This window comes from Lasiosphaeria miniovina (assembly GCF_030549165.1).
Source record: "Lasiosphaeria miniovina strain SMH2392-1A chromosome Unknown B0T26scaffold_7, whole genome shotgun sequence".
Taxonomy (NCBI): Eukaryota; Fungi; Ascomycota; class Sordariomycetes; order Sordariales; family Lasiosphaeriaceae; genus Lasiosphaeria; species Lasiosphaeria miniovina.
In genome coordinates, this window is record NW_026848226.1 from 1,235,234 (window position 1) to 1,259,171 (window position 23,938).

The 23,938-nt window shown below is 52.9% G+C and overlaps 3 protein-coding genes across 3 annotated transcripts; 1 reads left to right on the forward strand and 2 right to left on the reverse strand.

Moving 5' to 3' along the window:
• Positions 1-3,941: 3,941 nt before the first annotated feature.
• Positions 3,942-6,010, reverse strand: B0T26DRAFT_875470 (uncharacterized protein; the record flags this gene model as incomplete). Its single annotated transcript, XM_060448070.1, has 3 exons — positions 5,515-6,010; positions 5,073-5,326; positions 3,942-4,048 (listed from the first exon to the last, which is right to left on the reverse strand). Exons 1-3 carry the CDS (start codon positions 5,628-5,630, stop codon positions 3,942-3,944), a joined length of 477 nt encoding a protein of 158 aa, XP_060291344.1. The 5' UTR covers positions 5,631-6,010.
• A 9,452-nt stretch (positions 6,011-15,462) lies between these two features.
• On the reverse strand, positions 15,463-15,990 carry B0T26DRAFT_755775 (uncharacterized protein; the record flags this gene model as incomplete). The annotated part of the gene is made up of 1 exon (XM_060446005.1): positions 15,463-15,990. The coding sequence occupies one exon, from the start codon at positions 15,988-15,990 to the stop codon at positions 15,463-15,465; it is 528 nt and encodes a 175-aa protein (XP_060291345.1).
• A 5,931-nt stretch (positions 15,991-21,921) lies between these two features.
• B0T26DRAFT_743597 (uncharacterized protein) lies at positions 21,922-23,761 on the forward strand (the record flags this gene model as incomplete). Its single annotated transcript, XM_060444278.1, has 2 exons — positions 21,922-22,870; positions 22,926-23,761. 2 exons carry the CDS (start codon positions 21,922-21,924, stop codon positions 23,759-23,761), a joined length of 1,785 nt encoding a protein of 594 aa, XP_060291346.1.
• Positions 23,762-23,938: the final 177 nt, after the last annotated feature.

The window sequence follows — 23,938 nt, forward strand, 5'->3', positions numbered from 1 at the left end:
GACGCTGGCGCACCTTCATCGAGAGAGAAGTGTAGGGCTTTCAAGTCTTGGCATGCATGGGCACTGCATTTTTAGCCCTCACGGGGAGAGTGGTTGGGGTGACTAAAGAGGTAGTCGGGATCTAAAACAGAATTCTCTTAGCGTCCGAGGACGGTTAGACAAGAAACAGCCTCGCTTCAGCCCGGATCACCTTCGGCTCACCCCGGCTCAGCCTACGCTCACCATGTCACGCAATTATCAACTTTAAGCGACTCTCTCGGGGACGAGTTCTGGGCCTCGCTCTCCTAATGGCCTAAAAGAGGGCCCAGTAAGCAGGACCCATTCTATCTACCTCGCCTTAGCAACAACCTTTCAAACGGAGGCCCAGAAATGGTCCCGAGAGTATAGCGTATTCACTCTCCGTTTTGAAATGCTCTAGTTATCGTAATCTTATCATACACTGAGTAACCTATAGATGAGGAGGCAATTTTGCTCTGTCCTACTACCTACCGCGCGACTGTTCCTTCCCCAAATAGATAAAAGACGCAGTTCCGCTCCTACCACCTACTACACGACTATTCTTTTCCATCCCACTAAATAAAGAGGCAGCTCGTTCTGTCCCTACCTACTACGCGACAATTCTCTCGTATTCCTTATATCCGTTGTGTTCCTACCTTCTTTCAAGCCAAACCTTCTTCTCCCATATTTCTCGTATACCTTATACCATTTCTGCTCGTACCTTTTACTTCAACCTATACTATACATGCCTCCATAATGCCGCGGAAGAAGAGTCCTACGGACTTCTTTCGGCGGGGAAAGGAGAATGGTTCCGGAAATTACACTGAGGGAACCAACGGTACTATAGTGTAAGGAAAGGACACCCCAAACACCAGCCGCGCGCACAGGGTGCGCGCTCACCACCTGTTACCAACTAGCCGGAACACTGCCAGTTGGCACAAGCCACTACGCCACGCCATGGCACCCCGGGCCTGAGCCCCTGAGCACGTATATAAACAGTGGCCCTCGCCCACCTTCCTTTGCGAGGGCCAGGTTGAAGTCTCACACCAATACTACTCGTTGCTCACCAACCTTCTTACCTGCATTGTGACCACCTTGATCCGGCGTACCTGCCTTCTCTTACATATAGTTCATAAGAAGCCAACTGAGAAAACACTAAAAGACTACCGTCGTATGCTGGACCTATAGAACCGGTAAGAACCTTGAGTTATCGTCAAAGAAAGGGTAGCATTATGATCTAACTTTCCTATAGATATATTGAAGACCATCCCAATACCAACGCCTACGATCTCATATCCTTAAAGGACTTTATAAAAGATGTGTCACGGCAGGTGCAGACAGCTGACTAGATTTGGATAGTGGTCCGTGCACACCATAACCGCGTGACCCACACCACAACCCACTTCCCCCGCGCTCCGCCCAGGCCTCGGAAGCTTTCTTTCCTTTTTCCTCCTTTAGCTTTAGATTCTACGAATACAGCAACCACATTACAGCCCTGCCTCTCTACAGTTGACTGTGCGGTGACAAGATTATTACAAACCACTCGACTGTTAGGGTCGTCTGTCTGTAAGGGAGCACGGGCTCCACAGAATGCCGGGGTTGGTAATTATGAAGATAAAACAAAGGGCAAGCTCCTATCGCACGGGTAATACAGTCAAATCGGAATGCCACTCAAAGTGTATGAGTGCAGTGAATGTGTATTGCTTGCTTGAAGAACCAAGCAAGAACTATCCAAGACCGTGGATACGGTCATCGTATTTATTTAATCATGGCGGGCCAGTAAGAGCGCAGCTCTTACTTGCCCGACAGGAAGGAGCTGCCTGGCGCCGGGCACTGCTAGCGTGCCGGGCCATTTGCCTGGTGCCAAGACCCTTCTTGGCACCGGGCCACCCCTGATTCGCCGTCCTTCCGTTTGCCTGGTGCCAAGAGCCCTCTTAGCACCGGGCACCTGTGAGGACCCGTCCACCAAACTGGCCCTGAAGCAGCCAGAGCCGCCCAGAACCCACGGGCCTATCAGAAGCCTCCTCGAGGCCCCACCTACCCCACTGATAGATGCAAACTTATTCGCGAGCACGCGACGCGTTGTCGGACTTTTCCTTCTTTCCCTCCTCAGTTTAGAATCTTCGTCGATAGCACCCAATGGACTGAGTTCACCTCAATGCCTTGCCCTGGTCGTGACAGCACCGTCTGATTGGCTCTAGACAAGCGAGGCCCCCAGTCTTGCCTGAGAGGCGCCTGCCTTCTGCAGCTGGTCCAGTACGAACTAGGTTCGTCACAAAGATGTTACATTCGGTATCGACGATGCTGAAGACGACCCTGATCCAGGGCAAGGGACGGTAATAGTATATTGGAAGCAGTTCACGGCTGGTTGGCGTCGCGAAAATAATACTATTCCGGGAGATATTACAGTCTCGGTTACAAATGTACGTACTATCTCTTGGACCTGAGCAAATTTAACTAACTTGGTGGTAGTTTATTAAATATGAGCTGCCCGAAATACTTAAAAGAGAGGGTAAAAGGATGGTACAAAATAAGAGGACAAGAAGGTTTGGTACGAAAAGCCACTTTCTTTATTTAGGAAGGTAGCTACGGAATGATTGGGTGGTATACGATAAGCCCGCAACGAGGGTGTACGACTGGGCCGATATGCTTATTATCGTATGCTCTTCTGCGCGTATCGGCGAGTACACGATACGAAGAGTATTATAAAACTCTATCTGGCCGCAAGCGCAAACCGACAGAGAAAGTTAAAGCTGCTGGGGGTTGGAAGAAGCTTCACATCAGCACACGACCGCAAGCGGCGAATAGGATGTCTTCTCGCCGCCGTCGAGGCATTAAGAAGCCACGTACTCGCCCCTTTCTATACTCTCCTACTCAAGGGACTAATACCTGTTTACTAACATCAGCTTAGGAAGATTAAGGTCGCAAGTATCCGTTCAAAACCAGTTCTTAGATAATGATGGCTACGTCGAATTCCCGGATTTACAGCGATTGTTTGGTTTGAGGGCAACAGAGGAGAGAGAATTGGACGAAGCGATTCACCTCAGCAAATAAAGGGACCCATCAAAATTGTCAGGAGTCTAGTGGCCCTTGCTCGAACGTATATTACCGGCCCGACACAACTAACTAGATCACAATTATTGAGCGTAGCATAGCAGGAGGCAAGTGGTTGCACACCGGTAGTAATCTTCACAGGAGAGAACCTTCAAGGCCAGCAAGCATGGAGAATAGGACAAATAAAGGTTAAGTACCACCCGCTAACGGTGTGGGCTCGAGAGTCACCAACCCTGGTTGTCGTCGGTGTCTACCTAGCGCTCGGTTATCCTTCGTCGGGGCCACCGGCCTCCTCTATTGGTGTATAATTACCGTATGATACTTTCTGGCCGTATGCTGTGTTCGGTCGAGCTACCCTTGCCTCTAATCCTGGATTCTTGCAAATTCGACCAATTCTCATCTGTGTTTGTCCCCCTGAGAACATGACTCGTAGCGATCCGGCCACTTCTGCGTCACATATCTCTATAGGTTGTGCTGCTCAAGAAAGTTGGCGGTGTCGGTTCCCCGATGTGGACTGTGTAACAGTGTGGTGATTCGATGGGTTGACTTGCTGGAATACGAGCCCTGAGGTGTCCACAGCTGTCCGACTTGAGCAGAGGGAGTTGCTAAACGCCAAGAAGCAGCTTACATTAAAATATTTTTCAGGCGCCACGCTTCTTGGGGAGCTTAGGGGGAGGGCGGTCTGCTCTCGCTCACAAACGACATAGACAGCCTTGTCCCGTTCAAAGCTTTTCTCCCCGTTTGCCAAGGCCCTAGAACTGAAGATGTCGTTTGCCAAACTCTGTAGCCTGAAGCAATTACAGCGCGACAAAGACTATGTAGTAGGAGGGCAGGGCTACCCCGAGCAGCGTCCGCCAGCAGTCCCACTTCAAGGGTTGACTACCATTGTTTCATTTCTTTACTAGCGGCACCGCCTTGCCGAGGACCGCAACGTTGTCGACGTAGTTGTACACTCTCTCGCCGTCGCAGACCTTGGCTACGTAGAGCGACAGGAGGACTGGGGACGGAGGTGAGCCTAGGGGGAGGCAGTGAAAGGACCTTGCTTCGGCGGGTTTAAACGACGGGCGCCGGGGACGTACGGAGGGAAAGGCTTGCGTGACATCTTTCGTCAACCGAAACCGTGCGGTCAACCCACCTAGCAGCGTCGATGTCGTGGAGAAGAGCAGCGAGGAGGTCAGTGGCGGACCTGCTGCGCACAGAGCCAGCCTGCGCGTCCCGCAGCGTCCCGTTAAGAACAGCCGCTTCCTATGCCTTCCCGAGACTTACTCACAATGCAATTAGTAAAATCCCGGTGCGGGTGTCTTCTGTCAAGAAATTTCTTAGTCTCCATGGCACGGCCTGCGTATCAATGCAAGTTATTTATTGTGCTATACTTCTGAAAAGAGTGACGGTAACATGTTACTTTACAAGCCAAAAATAGTAAAGGAGCGTTATTCTCTAGTGTTTCCAATTAGGCTCCACGACTGAGTATAAACCGGTCCTTCCGTGATATAGGTACGGAATGACGTGTAGGTCGTCTAGTTGGCACCATCCTCCGTCTTCCACTCAACCAATCGTGCGCCTCCATGGCTATCGTACGCTTCGCACGACAACCACGCCAAGGTACGTCCATCTGCAGCAATCCTAGCGTCTCGCGAGCGACCAAAGATCTCTGTCTCATTCTGTGGGCTGATGACTCGCCAGTGAACGTCTTGGGGATCTTGGACGTGTGTCCATCTCTCAATGAGGTCAGAGTTACGGTCAAGTCGTGGGCGATATCGGCATACGACATAATTACCACGCGCATCTTTTTGGGTCTGATGCGTTCCATCAGGGTTTATGGCCCACTCTCCAGAATCCAATTTTCTAAAGACAGGGGCCAGTTCGTCACCATCTAGCAGAAAAATATCCTATCGTCGATGTACTTTGGGAGACCGTCCACCGTCTTCCGCTCAATTGAGGACACGCCTGCCAAAGCCCAGCCAAGCCCAAAAACACCATTTCCACCGCCGAGTCGTACTTTAGAGCCAGGTCGGGCGTACCCCATCGTATGCATAGGGAGATGGGAATCGGAATCTTCAACGATGCGGTTCCACTAGCGATATCCACGTCAAAGGCTTCGTTCATGCCCCTGATCGCGCCAACCCCGGTCGGAGCTGTCACCGAAGGAAGTAGATTGTTGTCTGCACTGCTTCTGCCCTGTGCCTCGATGGCGCCCTGGGGTGCATTGTAGACGGAGAGCTCGGCAGCCTGGATACTCCGCGGGCCGCTGCTGCTGCCTGACTGACGCGTCGGCCTGTTGGTGGCAGTGCCTTCCTTCCCTAACCATACGCTGGCCTCTAGAAAAGAGTGCAAGCATTGACCTCCTTCTTTGGTTTGGGCTCTGTTGCTTTCTGTTTTGTCGGGTTATTGAGAAGCTTTTGGTCGAGGGTTAAGCCTTCTCGTCTGTCCCGTGAAACAACTCGCCGGGTTATTTTGGATGACTTCTGCACGGCTTCGAACGGCAAGGTGAGGTCCTGACATGACGCAAATGACGTCGTTCGGTTGGGGTAGTCAAGGTTCGCGCCGTATCGTGCGAGGAAGCTGGTGCCCAACGGCATGTTTAGCTTGAGATTCGTGGTCAATAGGGCTCCGACTGGGAATTTTCCTGTGACCTCTACGCCTTTGACGATTCCTGGCAGGTAGAGATCAAATTTTATGGGGCTGCAGTCGCCGTCAACCTGTGTCTTGTCGACATCAATCTCCTCTTCCTAATTGGTGTCCTTCGTGATCTCAGCAGGTGCGGCCTCGAGTATACTTCTTAGTACCTAGTGAGGTTTCGATCTCCTTTGCCTTGCCCTCAAGTGCTTGGAAGTCTCTCTTAATGACCTCAGAGGCTTTGTCGGTAATTAGGCCAAACGTGAGTGCCTGTAAATCTTTGAAGTTCCATTTATTATCTCCTAGGTACAATTATTTACCAATTCTTTGGCCTAGGATCATCTTGAGCAACCCAAGGTTCGTTTGACCGATCGTCTGCCCCCACAGTCAACCAAACGACCTTTTTATCATTAACCTCAAAAGGAGTGCGAGAAGGAGCTGCGCGTATACGCCCAGTTACTTATTAGATCTCGAACACTATCACTATCGCGCATATACTTCAAGATCACGGCTCGGTAGTTATTGCACATGGATAACACGGAAAGATTGAGGCCTAAGATTCGAGAAATTACCACGTCCACACCCCTATATCCACAGCCTCAAGGGAATGAAAACGCGATCAGACTTATCAGCAGGGCCTCTGTGCTAGCCTACAAACATCTCATCATGCATCAAAAGAAAAAACGAACCCTCGATCTTTATCAATTAGAGGGATGGGACCGCCGCATCAAGGGCAGCATTAACGTCGTCAAAGGAGATATAAGCGGCCCTAATTGGCTCCTTGACGCCCTGGTCGAACTTGACCGTGGCCGTCAGCTTGGCAAGTGTGGTAGCTGATGCCGGTGCCGATGAATTGAGAACTTGGCGATGGGGATGTGATGGCTTATTAGGTGGAATGGTGGATGAGGGGAGAGTCTTAAGTACCTATTGGAAAAAGGATGCGGAGGAGGAGCTTATGCCTCAGCCTTGTAAGAGTACCTTGGAATGTAACTTTATAAACTTTCGTTGTGCAAACTGATTCTTGTTCATGCCCAAGACAACTCACGGCTTGAGTTTCAACAGACAGCGACTCTGAACACACAGAGCGGTACACCACAAAACGTCGATCAACCAGCCTAGGTACCAGTCACTTCACTTTCAAAGTCACCATGTCTTGATAAATACACCTGTTGGAATTTGTCAAGCAGAAGGGCCTCGAAGGTTCTAGATAGAGACTTCGCCACCCACTTCGCCACCACAATAGTAGTATAAGAACGGGCTTTCTGGCACTGCCAGAAAGCTAGAGAGAGAAGAACAGACATCTACAATCCATCACTTGAACCACCAGTTTTCGGCGTGCAGCCACGCCCTGTTGAGTCCAGTACCGGTACCCTGGTGAATCCAACACTGATCAGTGGTTAACTCACCACTGTTGGGACAACAGTCCTCCGCCACAGATCAGCAAGGAGCAACAGAAGAGACAGCGCCGTAGAGAACGGTCGGACCCGAAGGCCGGCCCTCTCTACGAACCTGTGCTAAGGAAGGCATCCCCAACTACGGAAGAGATGGTATAACGGAGCATTCGTGCCTCGAATCTCAACCGCAGCCCAAGGACCTTCGAATCTACGGAAGAAGTGGCCGTGACCGTCTCCCTGGCGTCACCTAGCCGTAGAGCGTCTACCACGCAACAAACCCTGAAAGACGACCTTCCAGGCCAACAACGACCTACGTGTTGAATCATCATTCTTTTACCTTCATTCATTCTTTTCGACCTTCAACCATTCCATTCTACCATAATCCATCCGGCTTCAATTCTTCGGTCTTTTCAACATTCCTTCATTTTTCGGCCCTTCTCAACATTCTTTCGCATTCTCTCGCTTTCCAGCACTTTCCTTCGACTCCCAGCTTTCCAGGCCAGTCAACAGCCCATCCCTACGTTCCAGGCCAGCCAACGGCTCGTTCGTACACGCCTAAGATGGCCACGGGCACAGAGAACGACGTTATTACGTCCCCGACCCCTACGCCTAGCCAACCAGCGCGCTCAGAACCCCTCAGCAGCCCTACCCCCGGACCCTCGGTCCCTCCCGACCTTCAAGGGGAGGTAGACCCTCTAACCTGGGGCCGGCTAAGCGCGTTCGATCGACTCCCGTCGCCAACAAATGAGCAGATCAATGGGCACATCCACTTCCTGCTACGCTCCTGGCAGAAAAACCCCCTAAAAGGAAGATACGCATGGGTACAGTTTACTGAGGAATTCGAGCACTGGGATAAAGCCGCCTGGGCGAAGATCCCGGGTCGAACACAGACTACCCTACGTAACTGGCTCCGGGGTAACGGAGTCTTCGTTACTATGGATGGTGACAGGATCCACAATAACCTCCAACGAGCAGCAACAGCGAAGGAGTTCCACAGATGGTCTGACGCGGACGTCAAGTACGAGAAAGGACGGAACAAGGCCTTCAAACTAAATACCCTAGACCCTGACTTCCTTCGGGAGATCCAAGAGCCCGACGACGATATAGAGGAGCCCGAAAAACCTCCTACGGCATTTTCACCTCGGGAACCACCTCAAGGACCCCAGTACCCCCAGCAACGCAGTCCTACAAACGGCCCTCACCAAGGACCCCAGTACCCCCAGCAACGCAGTCCTACAGATGGCCCTCACCAGGACTTCCAGTACCCTCGATCTAGACTCCAGTTCGAGTACCCACCCGTACCACAAGGGCCCCCGAACGCGAAGCAGCTTACAGACCTGGCTAAGCTCTACAACGACGAGATGAAATACGGCGGCGATACATACGATGTATTCGCTTCTAAGCTAGTGATCTTCCAGGACTGCTGCCAACGACTGGGTATTACCCAGGGCCAGTACGACGTAGCCTTCCCCGCTATGCTCAAGAGCCGCGCCCTGACCTACTACTACGACCGGCTCTGTGGGCGTAAATACGACTTCGCTACGTTGATCGCCCAGACTAAGGCCCAATTCGAAAGCGAAGAAAGCAACCAGCTACGCCTACTAGAGTGGGGCAACACAACGCTACGTAAGGTCATCGACGAGAACCCAGGGAAACCAAGGACCGAGTGCCTCGAACTCTTACTCAATAAGCTTACCAAGCTTCAACGTACCCTCCCGACCATCAATCAGTCAGAAGAACTACTCCGCATACAAGTCCTCAACGCCTGCCGTGGGATCCCTGAATGTACACTCTGTCTGTACAACCCGGCTGCAACCTACGAAGGCGTACGCAGCCAGCTCCGGTCGGCAGTTAGTATTGCAGCTGAAGCCCATAACCAACAGTTCAACACCTACGCCCCTGAGGAAGCCCGGCAGCACTGGACTGACCGGACATTCAAAGGCAACGGCCGAGAGGCTCGCTTCGGGCGTAAGGACCAGGAAAAACCACGACGTACCTTCCCGGCCCGAGGACCCTCGCCCGGTAAAAAGTGCTACGTATGCGGCAAGCCCGGCTGCTGGTCGACAACCCACACGACGGAAGAAAGGCGCCAGGCCTACGACCGCTTCAAGGGCAACAAGCATATACAGAGTAGCCAACCGTCGGCTACATATGCCCAATTCCTAGCCTGGTACGAAGGAACCCAAAGCTTTGACGATAACGACGAAGACGACAACGTCTCGCAGTTCCTACAGGCCCACGAAGACGACCAGTCCGAAGGTAGTGAGGAAGAGGGATTCCAAAGTACCTTCTTTAACGATTCCATGCCAACCGACGGCAACGCCATCGTTACCTTACTTGCCGATAGGTCAGTCCGCCACGGCCTAACCAAAGAAGACCCATTCCTACAGGCCGAGGATCAGGACCACCAACCCGCTTCAATCTTCACCCTCGAAGGCCGTTACTCAGCTACGGAGTTCCACGGCATCATGCCCGACACAGGGGCGTCCGGTTTTTCAACGGCCGGGCACCCACAGTTCCGTGCCCTACAAAGGGAGCTACCGTCACTACGGCTCGGACCGCCAACTACGGAGGCCGCGATCAAATTCGGCCAGGGCGGCACCCTCACCCCCTTGGGCACTATCACCGTACCTACCCCCTTCGGCTCGGTTGACTTCCACGTAGTCCCCGCAAACACACCGTTCCTGCTATGCCTTCAGGATATGGATCGCTTGGGCTTGAAATTCGACAACCTGCATAACCAACTACGGCAGGGCAACCTAACCATCCCCGTCGTACGGAAGTGGGGGCACCCCTGGCTCCAACTAACCAAAGAGAAGACCCTCGCATATAACTACCTTACCGACACAGAGCTACGCCGGCTCCACCGCCGATTCGGCCACCCGTCGGTCGCCCGCCTACATAAAGTCTTGAAGACGGCCGGGCACCCTGTGGAAATCGGAGCCCTTGAGTTCCTTAGCCGGGTATGCCACCAGTGCCAAATGAACGCTGGCCGCCCAGCCCGGTTCAAATTCACCCTCCACGACGACTGCGAGTTCAACTACGAGGTTATCGTCGATATACTATATATCGATAGCCGTCCTGTCCTCCACATCGTCGATACGGCTACGGCCTTCTCAGCGGCCTGCTTCCTCAAGGATATATCGTCAAAGACCGTATGGGAAGCCCTCTGCCTCTGCTGGATCAATGTATACCAAGGACCCCCCGACTGGCTAGTTACCGATGCCGGCACTTCGTTCCGATCTACCGAGTTCCGGCAGTCGGCTAAGGAGATGGGGATCTCGATCAAAGAAATACCCGTTGAAGCCCACAACAGTATCGGCAAGGTTGAACGATACCACACACCACTACGCCGGGCATATAATATCTTCAGGGCCGAGGACCCCGAAGCAAGCCCGGAAGCTTCGTTACAAATGGCCGTCAAAGCAGTCAACGATACGGCCGGCCCGGACGGCCTTATACCTACGCTCCTAGTCTTCGGCGCCTACCCCCGGCTGACCGAAGATTCGGCACCCTCGCCTACGATAAAACAACGTGCCCTAGCAGTCAAGAAAGCCACTGACGCAGTCAAACGGCTACAGGCCGTACGACAAGTCAACGGCGCCCTCGCAACGCGCAACGGCCCAAACACCGTACGAACCACTCAACTACCGGTTAACTCCCTAGTCCGTGTATGGCGCGAAAAAGCCGGTTGGCAAGGACCCTTCAAACTGATTGCAGTTGACGGAGAAACCTGTACCCTGGAAATGAATAACGGCCCGCGCATCTTCCGATCAACCGTAGTTAAGCCCTACTACGAAGACCCGACGGCCGTACCAACTTCACCAGCTACACCGACCGCAACAGCTTCGCAGGCTATACCGGTTATACCAACCACAACGGCATCGGAAGCTGGCCTAGCCCCGGAAAGCGAAGCAGAGGACATGATCATCGTCAGACCACGACGCCGCGGTCGACCCCGTAAAGCCTCCCCCCAAGACACCTTCCTTCAGGAAACCGGAACCCCTGAGAGCTTTATAACAAACAAGGAACAGGCCGACGCCGTACTAGCGGTACGACTACGTACCGAGGGCAAGATCACCACGCCAGGCGCACCATTCGAAGAGTCTACCCAATACGAGATCGACAGTCTAATCGCTCGGGGAGTATTCGAATTCGTCAAGGAAGGCCACAACCGAGGCCTACGCATCTTCAAGTCCCGCATCGTTAACGAAGTCAAGGGCAAGAATACCACAACGCCCTACGAAAAATCCCGCCTCGTTATCCAAGGCTACGCAGACGACGGGAAGGAGTCTATTCTAACCCAGTCGCCAACGATCCAACGGGCTAGCCAACGCCTTATACTGGCACTAGCTCCTTCGCTCATGCAACGCAGTATGGTTATCTGGCTACGGGACATTACGCAGGCCTACGTTCAATCAGGAACCAACCTCAACCGCGAAATCCTAGCCTACCTACCTAAGCAGATTCAGGACCAGTACCCCGAAGGCACCGTAATGCGAGTAATCAAGCCGTTATACGGCCTGGCTGAGGCAGGGACCCACTGGTGGGCTACCTACCATAAGCATCACTTAGAAAGGCTCCAGATGATGACATCTACGTACGACCCCTGCTTGTTAATTTCCAATACGGAGAACCCGGAATTTGCCTGCATCGGGATGCAAACCGACGATACGATCGGCCTGTCAACTAAGGCTTTTTCCCGTGTTGAGGAAGAACAGCTGAAAGAGGCCGCATTCAGTGCAAAGCCTAAGCAGATCCTGACTTCAAAGGAACCACTAGCATTCAACGGAGGGATCGCTACGCTTACCAACGATACGATCACCCTACGGCAGAAAGGCCAGGCCGGTAGGCTACGATCTATTAACTACAATGCAGTTGACGCCAAGCAACAATACGTCGAGCAGCGAGCCCGCGGCGCGTATATTGCTTCCATCTGTCAACCTGAAGCCTGCTTCGACCTATCAACCGCAGCGCAACACCAAGAGCCTACGCTAGATGACTTTAAAGCCCTCAACCAACGTATTAAGTGGCAGGTTGATAACCAGGACCGAGGTCTAGCATTTATCCCCCTAGACCTACCTAACGCAAAGCTCTTCGTCTTCGTCGACGGATCCTTCGCTAATAACCGTGACCTCACATCACAACTCGGCTTCGTAATCATTCTAGCCAACGAGACCACAATCGATACTCAATTCACCATTCGTGGTAATATCATCCACTTCTCCAGTACTAAGAGCAAGCGAGTCACACGTAGTATACTCGCTTCCGAAGTCTACGGCATGGTGGCAGGCGTGGATATGGCCTACGCACTAGCTTCTACGATTCAAGTCGTCACTACGCACCTCAATCTACCAACAGTCCCTACGGTCGTCTGTACAGACTCATACTCGCTATACGAATGCCTTGTCAAGCTAGGGACAACGAAAGAGAAGAGGCTAATGATCGACATTATGGCCCTACGGCAGTCGTACGAGCGCCGTGAGCTACACGAGGTCAGGTGGATCCACGGCGACGATAACCCCGCCGACGCCCTGACCAAGGCCGTACCGAACCGGGCCCTAGAACGGTTCATCGACGGTAATAGCCTTACGGTCCGTATGGAAGGGTGGGTCTCCCGGTAAGGAAGACCCGGGTGGAAGCAGTGATCCCGGGGGTGTAGATAGTGGCAGTTATATAAGGGCAGCTTTCCAGCCTCAAAAGAGAAAACTGCCAGTGTTGGAATTTGTCAAGCAGAAGGGCCTCGAAGGTTCTAGATAGAGACTTCGCCACCCACTTCGCCACCACAATAGTAGTATAAGAACGGGCTTTCTGGCACTGCCAGAAAGCTAGAGAGAGAAGAACAGACATCTACAATCCATCACTTGAACCACCAGTTTTCGGCGTGCAGCCACGCCCTGTTGAGTCCAGTACCGGTACCCTGGTGAATCCAACAACACCGCATCCCCGCCTGTTTGCTTATTTATTTTCAACTCCCTCCTTCTTCCTTCCTCCCTCGCTCCATCCCGGTTCCGGGCCGTACCACAGCCAATAAGACACTCTGAAAACGCAAGCAGCCAGCGTGGCTGCGTGTCGCCACCCTGGACCTGTTTCTAATGGCCTTCCCTCGTTGCGATGTCTCAGGCCCGCTGGGGCACAACCCCTGGCACACACGCAAGCGCTGCACACCTCCAATCCTCAGTAGGTTGGCGGGAAGCCGAACTTAGGGCAATTCACACTTGCGGCGATGAATGCCACGAACCTGGCTTAAAAGCTACAATGTTACGATCCTGACTCAGGTGTGCAGGAGGTGCTCCGTAGGGACTGGTCGCCAAGGCCAGACAGAGCACGCGGAGCACCGTTCTCTACGGCGCTCTGAGTGATCTATGGGACAGATCACTCGTGGCAGATCACTCTAAGAGGACTCTGATTAAGTCATTCATAGTTCTATATAGGTAGCGCTGAGAAACTCTCTCTGGGAGAAGGTTCCTCAGCTATCAATTTATATGACTTATCATTCATTGGTAATATGATTGGGATACTGCTCCCGCAATCTGTGCACTTGTGTTGCTCCTTATGCTTCTTAAGCCCTATGTGCTTCACCTAGCTTAGCTCGCTAACCAGTACGACACTGCTCTGTTTAGGGCACTGAGGGAAGCAGGTTGACTGCCACATGTCTGTAGGACTCTGCTACAGGCCTGCCACAGGCCTGCCACAAGCCGGCCACTTAGACTGCGAGGACTCTGCTCGGCAGTCTACCTCGGAGGCTGCAGGGGACTCTGCCCTGTAGTCAGGGTCGACGACATCCTGGATGAGGGCCTCAGCCTTATGAGCGCGTGTCAGCTATCCGGATTTCGGCACGTGGAAGGGTCGCTGTAGGAAGTATCAGTTTGGCACTGCGTTGAGGTGGCCCGGTCTGTGTTCTCAAACCTTGGGGGGGCTGCAGGGGGCGGGCGCGGGTGTGGTACTTTGATTGCGGGCAGGTGTGAATAGACTTCGGCGACAGGAAACCGGTAGGACGGCCAAACATGCGAACAGCCTAGCAACTGAGACAAAGCAGATGAGCACTAGTCGGGAGGTAATATGCCAGGAATCGGATAATAACACTCTGCCAGACACGGAGCTTTAGGAACTAAGAGTCGACGATGCCGCTAATAACAATACAGGCTCGGAAAAGGCCGGTAGGGGCGAGGGAGGGAGAGTCTGCTGACATTGATGGGTCATCGTGGGCAGGGGTTGATCCGAGGCTCTGGGCGGCTTATATTCACTTTGGGCCGTGAGAATCCGACGTATTAATGGACGAAAGCAGAAAATCGAATCTTTCAGCGAGCCCCGGCCACAGGTTGTCTGATATTTAGCCCGCATTGCTTTTACATATATTTAACTAGAAGTTGCCGTGGGCAGCCTCGTCGAAGAATGGTATAGGTATTACCGTTTTCATCTTAGTCCAAGCATTTCGGTCTTCCTGACTATGCTGTATCTAGATACGTGGCCAAAGCCGCAATCCATTTGACGAGGTTAATAGCCATCTTGTGACGGCCCGCCTTACGCAGTAGGGATGTCAATGGTTGAAGGCAGTAATGAATGTGGATTTAAAGCTAAGGAAGAGAAAGGAATCTATCGCCGGGTCCGCGCAGGGCGCGGAGAAATAGGTAGTGGTGCTCAGTGCGCACAGGCCACACCCTAAGCACAATGCAGCCAATAGAATCAATCCTGTCACATGAGCCCTGTGGCGACCGTGACACATCTACACCGATTCTGCTGGCCTTTTCGAGGGCCAACCATCTAGGCCAACGAGACACTCCCACCGACCCCGAGCTCCGATCCGACACCGCTAATCCAAATCATGCTAATCAGGACGTAGAAGACTAATGCCTTACACCATGTTACACCGCGCTCCTTGCTAAGACATGCTCATATCTAGATCTCAACTTCATTAGAGCCTGAATTGAATGGCGGATTCCAGCCCGTCAGCTCCGCCAGCTCGGAACGATACGCGCTTCTCGTAGAATTTCGTCTTTTCTTAAAAAGAATATAAGTAAGTTTATATATATGTACTAAATTCTTATTTGAAGTACAAAATGTGGGTCTAGTTGGTTTAATAACAGCAATTAAAAGCGCCCGTGAGGAAAAAAACGAAAGTTATAGGTTGTTATCCTAAAACTAGGGATTAGGGAGTTTAGACACAGCAAGTATAGCTGGACATCCCTGGGCTCACCTCGGCTTAGGGCGATGCTTAGTGCGCCTCAGCTCCTGCTCAGGTTCTAAGCCTGATACGGATTTAACCAAGGGACGTTGTCGGGGGTGACTGTCGAGGCAGGTGGAAAGACGGGCGTAAGGGAGTTCAAAACTGAACCTATAGAGTGATAGTCTGTATTATATAGCACCTAGCTAGCGAGATGGTGGTAGGAAACTAAGGCGATCACGGCCCAGGAGAGGAGCGCTTTGCGCGACTATTGGCTTCAGGGGGATTTGGCTCGGTTTCTTCCGGCGTCCCGCTCCTTGCACGCTTGCTGGCTTCGGGAGCGCTCAGCTCCTTTTCCTGGCCAAACCCAGAGCCAGGCTTATGACCTCGGCTACCATCGCCCTGGAAGCTCGCACCGGGTCTACCCGGCCCACTTCCGGGAGCCCGGGGGGGTGTGGCAACCTCACGATCGTAGAGGCCAGGACGTGTCATACTATCCGATACCCTCTGGAGAGACTCGTCACTCATGTAGCCCCCGAGCTGCCTAGGCCGCTCCCCATACCCTCGATTCTGACCACGTATCGGCTTGTCATTTGTAGAGACCAGGAACTGAATAGCGTCGTCACCCGTCGCGAAGTTGTCAATGACGCTGATGTTCTCGTTCAAATTGGTATTCGATTGAGAGCAGAGCTGCAGGGATTTCCGAACCGACTCCCACTCTGCTTGCAGTTGGGAAAGCATCACCGATTCCTCCTCGTCCGGCATAGCTGTCTTCGACTTTCTCACCAGTCGGTCGATCAAAGCGCTCATATTGTTGTCTATCGCTGCGGTCACGCTGTTAACAGTGTCCCTGCATCTGTTAGTCTCCAGAAACATGAGTATGAACCAGATTTCCGGTCCCTCGACCGCTGGTAGACATCTGAGCTCGAGGTTGACTTCGTCGTTTTTCTTGGCTCACATTGCTTCCTGAAGCTCCTCTCAGCTGCCGTATTCCTAAAAGAAAAGAAAAGAAAAGCAAAATATAATTGCTTTTAAAGCGGATAGGGGCCGCGGTTGGCGACGACTCGTCATCCTGTGGTCGCGTAAGTACAACGTGTGTACTTCCTCGAACGCCAATGGCATAATAAGGCCTTTTATCCTCTTTTCGAGATCTCCCCCAAGTCTCCTTGGAGGATCAGACTTCTGGCGGGTATTACTTGTTCTGACAATATTACTTCTTCCTTTGCCAACCTAAATAACGTATTTTATAAGCGAACGGATAATTTTGCACCACCCCACTACAACTACCCTCAATTACACAACCACAACACTAGGAAATAACAATAACTGAATTAGAAATAGATGAATCAGATGATTCTGCAGCCTCCTTGCACGTGCGTGCATTATGGCCAGGCTTGCCGCACACGCCACAGCACCGAATCTTCGTTCGAGACCCCCCTACATCACCACTACTTTGTCGTATTTCCTGGGTTAACTGCTCACCCACAGCCTTCTGATCTAGTAGATCCTGTGCCTCTTGTACTGTAAGTGACCCTCCAAGCCGTATACGTGTTTTTTTTAGCTCTCCGTCTCTTACTAAGCCCCTCATTGGCCTTACGTAGTGCCGAGACCTCAGTACGTAGAAGAGCTACCTCGTGCATCACAGCCATTGTACCTTTGGCTAATCGATCCACAGCAGTTAGTATTGGGGTTGGAGAGCTGCCCTGATGGTTGGAAATTCGAGTTTTAATAAACGCTGACTGTGAGGTGGTTTCTCGAGGGTTGTGTGGCGTTTGGGAGACCCAAGGTAGTGTAGTGGTTAGGCTTGAGGCTGGGGGTGTTGGGGTTCGAATGCGCACATCCAGCTTAGATATCACCCTTTCTGGGTCGTACGGCACAAGGCCAGCTCCGGCGAAGGCTCCTTAGATGTTCTTGTCGATAAAAGCCGTAAAAAATGCCTCTTTAAACGCACAAAGGAAATCCAACTTAGTGAAATGTGTAATGTACATGCGCATCAACTCCTCGATTTGATCACCATAAGCCTTCTTCAACGGCCCAAAACAACCAACATCTAATGGCTGGACTAGATGCGAGGAATGAGGAGGCATACAGAGTGTAATAATGTTATGCTTCTTGCAATAGTCTCGAAATCGTCGGAATGGTGGCTTTCGTGGCCGTCAAGGACTAAGAGCCGGTATTTTCCCTTCGTACGAGATGCTGAATGAAGATCAAAGTGCTTGATGAAATCGAGGCCTTTCTCATTGGTAGTCCAGCCGTTATCGGTCGTCCCGATATACCAGGTAGCTGGAAGACCGCAATCTCGGTACCAACCCTCCTGGTGGTATTTTCCTTTTAAGAGGATGAATGGTGGGATAGCCCAGCCTTGAGCATTTACCCCCTGGATAACTGTAGCCCATTCACGATTACCAGGTTGGACCTTTTTAGCTTTCCCATAGCCATCAGAAGTAGTAACAACCATCCCAGTAGTAATCATACCCATCGCAAACCCAGTCTCATCAAAGTTGTACGTATCTTCGTCAAGGATACCGTACTTGGCTTTAGTATTATACACAAGGGCAAACCACTCGCGAATAATCTTTGGATCTTCGCATTTAGCCCTCTAGTAGTCATATTTACGCGAAAAACGCGTCCGGAGTTCTGGTTGGCGTGTGACGAAGTTGTGAGCCTAGAGCTTGCCGACAGGGGGCGCGTCGCGTTCGCGTAACAGTCGGTTGGCCATATCTTCCACAAAACGAAGCCGAGGAGGAAACGCGCGTGCACATAGCTCAGATATATACTGAATAATTGTATGCTCCTCTAGATCTGTGAGTTTTCGTGAATTGGCTGGAATATCGCGTCGTGAAGGCCGACCGACGCGTCGGTTGTAGAGAGTAGTGTAAGGAACAGAATAGATCTTTGCTGCAGCTGAAAGACGGAGTTTTGGGTCTTTTCTAAGAGCTTCAAGGGCTAAGTTTAATTGTGCTTCCTTTGAAGGTAGTGCCATATTGTGTGGTGGAGGAAAACGTTGCGAAAGGTCGAGAGGGTGGGGTGGTGTAAAATTATCCGTTCGCTTATATTATCCGTTCGCTTATAAAATACGTTAGCTATATATCATCCCAGGGCATGAACCATGACTCTCGCGGGAGGACGACAGCGTAAGGGTAGTGAAAAGCGCTACGAGGTCTTCGTTAACTTTGTGTTGCTGCGTATCTCTGCTAGTGTATTTATACTCCTTATAAGGCAGAAGATTACTAGGCAGGCAAGGGCTGCTCGGTTCCTTTGCACGCGAACTTTAACATAAGTAGCAAGGAGAGCTAGGACTACAACAAGGGAAGTTTCTAGGGAAAGGGTGAAAATTAAAGACAAATCACCAGGACAGTTCCACGACCGGCTCCGCTCTCACCGCGGCACTTCTGGCAAATTACTTAAAAATATGACCTCCGTCCATCCCAGAACTCATCTCTTTCGCCATATGAGGTCCACAGATTGGAAGAAACTTTTGGTCCGTTTTTTGGAAGATGCAGGTCATTTCTGGCTCTGCTATTTGAAGCGCCAAACCCAGGGCGCAACGTCTAATTATGTTTCCGTGGCTGAGAGAGTCTTTGTAACTTGGTTTCGGATTATCCTCCGTCACGCTGTGATACAAGAGTCGGGACCTCAGCGCTCGTTTTCCGTTGATCATTACACACTTGAGACTATACTTGACATTTTGTCTCACAGATTATCGTGGCCGGAACCTCGCTGCAGCCACGTTGGTTCTCGATACGTCTGCCCAGCAAAAAGCGAGCGGAACTCCGGAGAGAGAAGACTTGGGAAGTGGACGCTCCACAACAGGTATCGGCGACTCGGCACCACCGACCGCCGATGTTGCCACGGGCCGGTTCAGCCACACGCCAAGGCGGGCGGTACCAAACCTGGAAGGGAAGGGATCGCCAGAGCTGTGGCAAATGCTTGCTTGCACAGCCACATAACCCAACCGAACTTGTTTCCCGCGTTGGCAGCACACAGTAGCAGCAAACAGAAACAGGGAAGTTACTATTTTATTAGAGAATTCGCTCAGAGGGCTCTCCCCGAGAAGACATACTCCGCAGCAGCATGATATCGTGTCTAGGGTAAAACAGTGGTGCATCTCGCTTGACGTGGGGTTCTTAAATGTGCAAGGGATGTATTCGTACGACCCTAGCCGTATTTTCCAGAAAAGAAAGAGGACACGGGAGAAATAATTTCCCTGTGCCGCTTCAAATTTTGGGTTTAGGTTTGGCCCAGGCCTCGCTTGGAAGGCGCAGCACATGGACAGTGAGCGAGAGACCCGTATTCCATGGATGCGGCGGCGGATTTCTGCATCATCACAGATCCCGCCGTTCTGGAGCAGACGAAAAAGCTGCGGCTCTTTCTCCCAGCTGCGGGAAGGCCTGCAGAATGGGATCTTGGAGCTGATCGGAGTGAACGGATTCAAGGGCTGTGCTCTGCTATCGTATAGCTTGTGATCGGGGGCAATGCTAGACTGCGAGGTTTGCTTGCTGTTCAAATGCTTGGCCGAGGTTTGGTGGGCAAAACAGCCCGTTCAAACCTTGATCGCCTGCGAGGGAGATCAGCACGGCATCAAAGTTAATCAGGCCTCTCTTGTGGCGATCGCCCAGCCCAGACCAGACGGCTCTCTCTGGCTTTGCATTTCAATCGTCATTTTCTGCCCGAGGTATAAGGCTGCCCGCCGGGAGGCCTCTCACTGAGCGAGACCCGAAACATTAGACGGTCCATGCTGATTCCACCACTGTGGAAGGCGCTTCCATGCGTCCCTGGCGGGGTTCGCCAGTGGGTTCGAGCCCCAAGCAGCGCCCCTGAAAGCCTGAAACCACCTCACCTAGCTTTGCCCAGTTCTATTTTTGCAATCCCCGTCGTAGGCTCGCAGGTTCATCCTGGGAGCTTAGGGCTTCCATGCCGCTAAGTTTCGGGCGATCATGCGGCGGATGGTACGGGCGTCGAATTTCATTTGGATGGGGATTTCATATTCCACTGCGGACGCGTTGGTGGATGAGCCCCCCGCCAGCGGGTCTTTCCAATGCCCGACTCGCCGGTTCGTTGTCTTGGCACTCGTCTAATGACGGGAATCCCGGAGGTTGCCCGTCTTCCCGGCCTGCCGATGGGACAGAAAAGCCAACGGCCCTGTCGTCGACACTGCCATGCCGCTCTCCATGTCGTTCTACTGCGTTCCGAATTTCGTTCTCGCCGCGCCTGAATGTCCTGGATGTAGTATGCACAATCTGGAGGCCATCCTCTTCGCTGGCCGCCAGACTCTGTACGTGTCGTTGTGCAGGTAGCCAAAGTTCCCGCTAGAGTCTCAAAACCAGTGCTGCGGGGCAGTGCATCGAGTCCTTCCTTGCCCAAAGCCTCATGGCGGAGAGCTCGTTTCAACGTGGGCTGAGAAGCGCTTGACGACTGTAGAGTAGAAACAACCGTCGCATGAATTAACCCCCACAAGGCCGGTGAATCGTGCAATCGGTTTTACGACGAAAAGGGGTAGTTAATGAAGTCTCATAGTGATCTGTTGCAGCTGGGTGTTATTGGGCTAGAGCACGGCGATGCGGAGCAGGCTCAAGGCAGGTTTCAAGGTCCCCAAACGCCCTCGCTCTCGCATTCGCCATTGCACCCCAATTGGGGCTGTGTTGGAGCCAACAGCACCACCCCAATCTCTGGCGTAAAGTAGCGAGTACCGCGGCGCGCTAGCAGTGCATAATCCGACAGCAGCCATCGATAGCTCAACGAGGTTCTGATGACCTCCCTCCTGTCCAAAACATTCCCTAGCCACCCATCGGCTTCTAGCCGAGTGCACCGACATTCCAAATGTGCGCGTTATTCCCGTAGACTCATCAGCACCCCTCACAAAGTGGACAGATGTTCCCCCTCAGTGCACAGTTGTGCAAAACAACGCGCCGTGCAAAGATCTTGTACAAGTCGGAATCGAGAGTCGTCAACGACGCTGTATCGCTGCCGAACTGTTGTTAGCAATCACTAGACAGCCGCGACATCAAGGCACCTTTTCATCACCGCCTTCATCGCTGGCGTGGGCTTCTTCCCCGAAAGAGGAAGCTGCTTCGTCATCCTCAGGCCGCAGGCGCAGGGAGAAGATACGCTGAGGTTGTCAGGCCAGGCCGCGAGAAGGCTCGAGGTACTTGGGGTTCGCAGCGATTGCCGGGCCACGACAAAGTACAGCCCACGCCAGTGCAACCATTGCGCCGTAACGCCGCGAACAGGCTATTTCCCGCAAGGGACGGTGCTGATTGGCTCGGGCGTCGCCCAGTTGTCGCTTTGGCTCCAGATTGCGGGCTCTTTGGGCCAGAGGAGCCAAGAGAGCAGAATTGGGTGATCGGTGGCCCTCGCATTGGATTACGCGTCCCCCCCCCTCCAACCGACCGGATCCCTGTCAGCCTGCATGGGGCCCGCCCAACCAGGCCCAGTCAAGACACGGGGTTCCAAGCGCTCCGACACCCAAACCACCGTCTTTTCCAGGCACCCATAGACTGAAAATCCCCCAGGCTCGCTTCCTCCAGCACTTCCTTCCGCTCAACTCGATTTCCTCGCCCCTTCCGAGCAAACGTACTCTTTGGCATCAACACCGATTACACATTGCACGCACGCACGCACGCAGATTCGGCGACACTAAAAGCCATTCGCACCGGCCTGATCGTCAATCGAGAAGGGGATCCCACGAGGGAAAGCATGTCGGGATCCATGTCAACGAGCCCGGCTGCCACGCAGCCCGGCCTCATTGACCACTCGCTCGTCGACTCGCTCATCGACTTCTCCGACTACGACAACGTCGCATATCAATCCCCATCGCTCTCGCCCACCGGCTCGAGCAAGGCGCCATTCACGCGGCCCGTCAAGACCGAGGCCACCCCGACGTCGCTGCTCTCCACCACCCAGCCGCTGAGCGGTCCAAGCCATCAGTACGACCTCTACAAGCAACAGACGGGCATCGTTCCCGGCGCCTTGGCGAGCACTCTTGCCATCAACCAAAACAACACGCAGATCCCGGCATATACGGACTTCAGCATTGACTACTTAGGTATGGGTAACACGGACGAGATCTTCGACTTCAACACGGCCCCGTCGCTGGACTCGGCCAACACGCCCGACATGGACATGGAGTATGATTCGCCGTCGTCGGACCCCAACTTCTTCTTTGAGTCGACAGTCAACCCCAACTCCATCGGTGGACAGGAGCCTGGTACCTTGCCGTCGCCGTCGGCCGTACCAAGCCAGACCAGCAACGTCGGTCGTCTCTGGCCTGGCATGCATCAACAGCAGGCCGCGGCCAAAGCCCAGGCCCAAGCTCAAGCCCAGCAACAACAAAGGCAGAGACAGAGGATGCAGAGCCAGCAACCCGCCAAGCAACCCCAGAGGCCCAAGTCATCGCAACCCAACGATCCGCTGGTCGAGCAGAAGATCACCCAGCTGCTCAACTCGATGCGGGCAAAGTCTGGCGAATCCGATGGCTCGCAGGGCTCGCCTCAGATGAATCTGCCCCGGATGAGGAAGGACGAGGATGACATGGACGAGGACGAGAAGCTCTTGGCAAGCGAAGAGGGCAAGAAGCTCAGCAGCAAGGAACGCCGGCAGCTAAGAAACAAGGTGTCGGCCCGCGCATTCCGCTCCAGAAGAAAGGGTAAGCACAAGACGAGAGGCAATTAGCGCATCAACCTACTAACATGCCTCAATAGAATACATTACGCAACTCGAGGCCGAGATTGCAAACAAGGTCACCGAGAATGGAGACCTGCGCGCCCAGAACCGCGCATTGGTGGACGAGAACAAGCGCCTGTCAGACCTGACACGGATGCTTCTATCGTCGTCGTCCTTCTCCAACTTCCTCGACCAGCTCAGCTCCAACCCCCAACAGACCCCTCAGGCACAACCGCAACAGCAGCAGCAGCCACAGCAAACCCAGCAGCAGCAAGAGGCCCGCCCGCTGCCCAAGGATGTCAACCCGTACGCTGCCCAACAACAGATGCAACACCAGCAGATCGGCCTGGTGATGATCCCTGAGCAGACCATGGACTTCTCCATGCTCAACATGGATCACTCGGAAGGCTTCACGTACCAGCCGCAGGTGTTTACTGTCCTCGAGACTCCGGAGCTGACCATCGACGCGTCCCTGCTTTCGGGCAAGACGACCAACTTTGTCGGCCAACAGTTTGACACCGAGGAGGAGAAGATTGAGATGCCCGTCATCGAACGCCCGGCTATTGTCGAGAAGGAGCAAGCGCCGGCACCGGCACCGGTGGACGAGGAGTTCGAGAACGACCCAATGTTCGCCCTCTACCACGACTCGCCCGTCGCCGAGACGATAAAACCCGTCGAGCTTGACACCGAGGGCTTCTCAGATGTCGACATCTTTGGTGGCATCGAGCTCGAGAAGGCATTCGCACGGTACGAGTTCGTCAACACCACCGAGGACGAGGTGACTGTCACCTTTTCCATGGCAAGAGTACAACGCATCAGCGCGAATCTCGACAGTGTCATGTCGAGGTTAGAGTTGTTGACAGTCGGCCTATAATATCGATTCCTTTATGCCTGGTTTCTTTTTTGTTTATCGTTTTCCTATCACATCGGCCACCAACAGCTGCCCTTCTGGGTAAGTGATCTCTTCTTTTCGTATGTGCATATGTCAGAGCCCTGAATATTACTCATGGGCATTAAGGCGTTGGGTGAGGCTCCACTAGGGGGCTGTCTT